Source organism: Octopus bimaculoides, chromosome 12 (assembly GCF_001194135.2).
Source record: "Octopus bimaculoides isolate UCB-OBI-ISO-001 chromosome 12, ASM119413v2, whole genome shotgun sequence".
Lineage (NCBI taxonomy): Eukaryota > Metazoa > Mollusca > Cephalopoda > Octopoda > Octopodidae > Octopus > Octopus bimaculoides.
This window is the reverse complement of record NC_068992.1, coordinates 63,793,718-63,795,893: the sequence shown is the minus strand read 5'-3', so window position 1 is coordinate 63,795,893 and position 2,176 is coordinate 63,793,718. Positions and strand designations below refer to the sequence as shown.

Here is a 2,176-nt window from a genome sequence, read left to right as displayed (position 1 = left end):
AATTCCTTAGCAGCATAATTGGCGTGCCAACTTTCAGATGCAGTTCGTGAGCTGGTAGTTCTGTGTGTCCCCACTTTTGTCAGATTTGTCATGGGCTGGCCGGTCTATCTCAGATACATGGGAAGCTCGATTAAATTTTTCATGAACACAGGGGAGCCGAAATAAATTTTTTCAATATCCAAAAGTTGCTAGAAACAACAGCCAAATCTCCCTTAAATCACACAAAGTAAACGGAATTTAAAAAATCTAATTACTGCACTGGAAAGTTCAGATCGAGAAAATTCCATTGATGTAAAAATTTTAACGAAAAAGTGGAAAATGTGGATTTCTATAAACTTTTAAAAAGGCTTCACACAGACACACAACTTCAGCTTTGTATATTAAGATTGATTCCCAATATTATTATTTTCTTTAATTCATCTTCAACAGACGGAGCAGTATAAAATCATACATGCAGTTTTGGTGAACTCAGAAAGCAGGGATGCTGCTATAGGGCTGTTAGAGAAGTTTATTGATGGAAATTCCAAGAAATCTCAAATTCAGGTATTGATCTGTTCAATAATTTTATTATAGAATTACATTTGTCTGATTTGTTTTCAAGGGCTGAGGGGGAAAATGTTTCATTGTATTTGTTTTAGAGGGTACAGATTATTCTAAAGAAATATTCATTAGTTTTTAGAAACAAACTGTTAAATATTTTGGCAACCAATAAATTAATAAATCAATATTTACCTCCTACAAATGAGAAACTCTTTTGTGTGTGTGTGGGTTTAAGAAATAAGTGGGAATTAAGTGAACTAATTAACTAATGATTTAGTTTTAGGAAGTTAGAAAATAAACTCTGATCACTATGACACCGCTTCAGATTCATCATCATTTAACATCCATTTTGCATGCTGGCATGAGTTGGATGGTTTGACAGGGGCTGGAGAGCTGCCTGGGATCCATGTCTGCTTTGGTATGGCTTCTGTGGCTGGATGCCCTTCCTAATACCAACCACTTTACAGAGTGCACTGGGTGCTTTTATGCAGTACTGGCATGGGTGAATTTATGTAGCACTGGCATGGGTACCTTAGCACTGGCATGGGTGCCTTAGCACTGGCATGGGTGCGGTAGCACTGGCATGGGTGCCTTAGCACTGGCATGGGTGCCTTAGCACTGGTATGGGTGCCTTAGCACTGGCATGGGTGCCTTGACACTGGCGTGAATGCCTCTTTACACTGCACCAGCACGGGTGCTTCTTTTTTTTTTTTTTTTTTTTTTTTTTTTTTTTTTTTTTTTTTTTTTTTGCAGCACCTGCATGGATGCTTTTTACGTGGCACTGGTACCCACGAGCCCATAAGATTTGGAATGCTTAGCTGAAGATTATCAAATACAAGTATTAAACTTTGAATTAGAAGCAGCTCTAACAATGTAAACATTACCAATGTCACATACTTAATTTATGTGTTTTGTTTATGTGCTTATTAGCTGCTGTACAGATTTCTAGGAAAGTCCCCTTAAAGCATCGTGTGTTAAAAAAGCACAGAGTACTTTCACCAGGTGAGATGTATTACCTTGTAGGTGAACGAGAACAGTGGCTATCAATATTTTGCCATTATTTCAGCTTGTCGGCACTGTATACTCGAGTCACCCTTGAAACAAATTCGAATTACTGGTGTGAAGTATATATAGATAGAACAGAAACTTTCTGCTGATGTGCAACAGTGCTGCCCTAGTAAAACAAAATTAAATTTTGAATTAGAAGCCACGCTAATAATAATAAAATGATAATAAGTAAGCCTTACCAATATTGCTTATTCAGTAAATGCATAAACAAAGCATATACATTATGTGACATCAGTAGATAGTGTGTGTGTGTGTGTGTGTGTGTGCATACTGAATTGATACAGCATGAAAAAGCTATGGAATGGCTGTAACCATATTGAAGTCATATGGATAAACGAATTTATCTCTCCTCTCAAACCTCCTGACTTTATGATTTATTTGCTCATCACTAAAAAAAATTATTACTTGGATTTTCTGTTATATGGACATATTACATTACACTACATTGTAATTGATTACTCTGTAGCCTGATAGCCAATTCTGAATGAGTAACTTACTGTGATATCTGCATGATTCTGAACACACACACACACACACACACACACGCGCGCACACACACACACACACA

The 2,176-nt window shown here is 36.9% G+C and overlaps 1 protein-coding gene across 3 annotated transcripts in view; it reads left to right on the top strand.

Annotated features, from left to right (window-relative positions):
* Positions 1-2,176, top strand: part of LOC106881028 (ubiquitin conjugation factor E4 B) — a 79,234-nt gene that overhangs the window by 55,033 nt on the left and 22,025 nt on the right. For all 3 annotated transcript variants that reach the window (XM_052972224.1, XM_014931214.2, XM_052972225.1), the window contains one exon: positions 430-543. In XM_052972224.1, the coding sequence (XP_052828184.1) occupies positions 430-543 (114 nt within the window). The remainder of the gene's footprint in view (positions 1-429; positions 544-2,176) is intronic.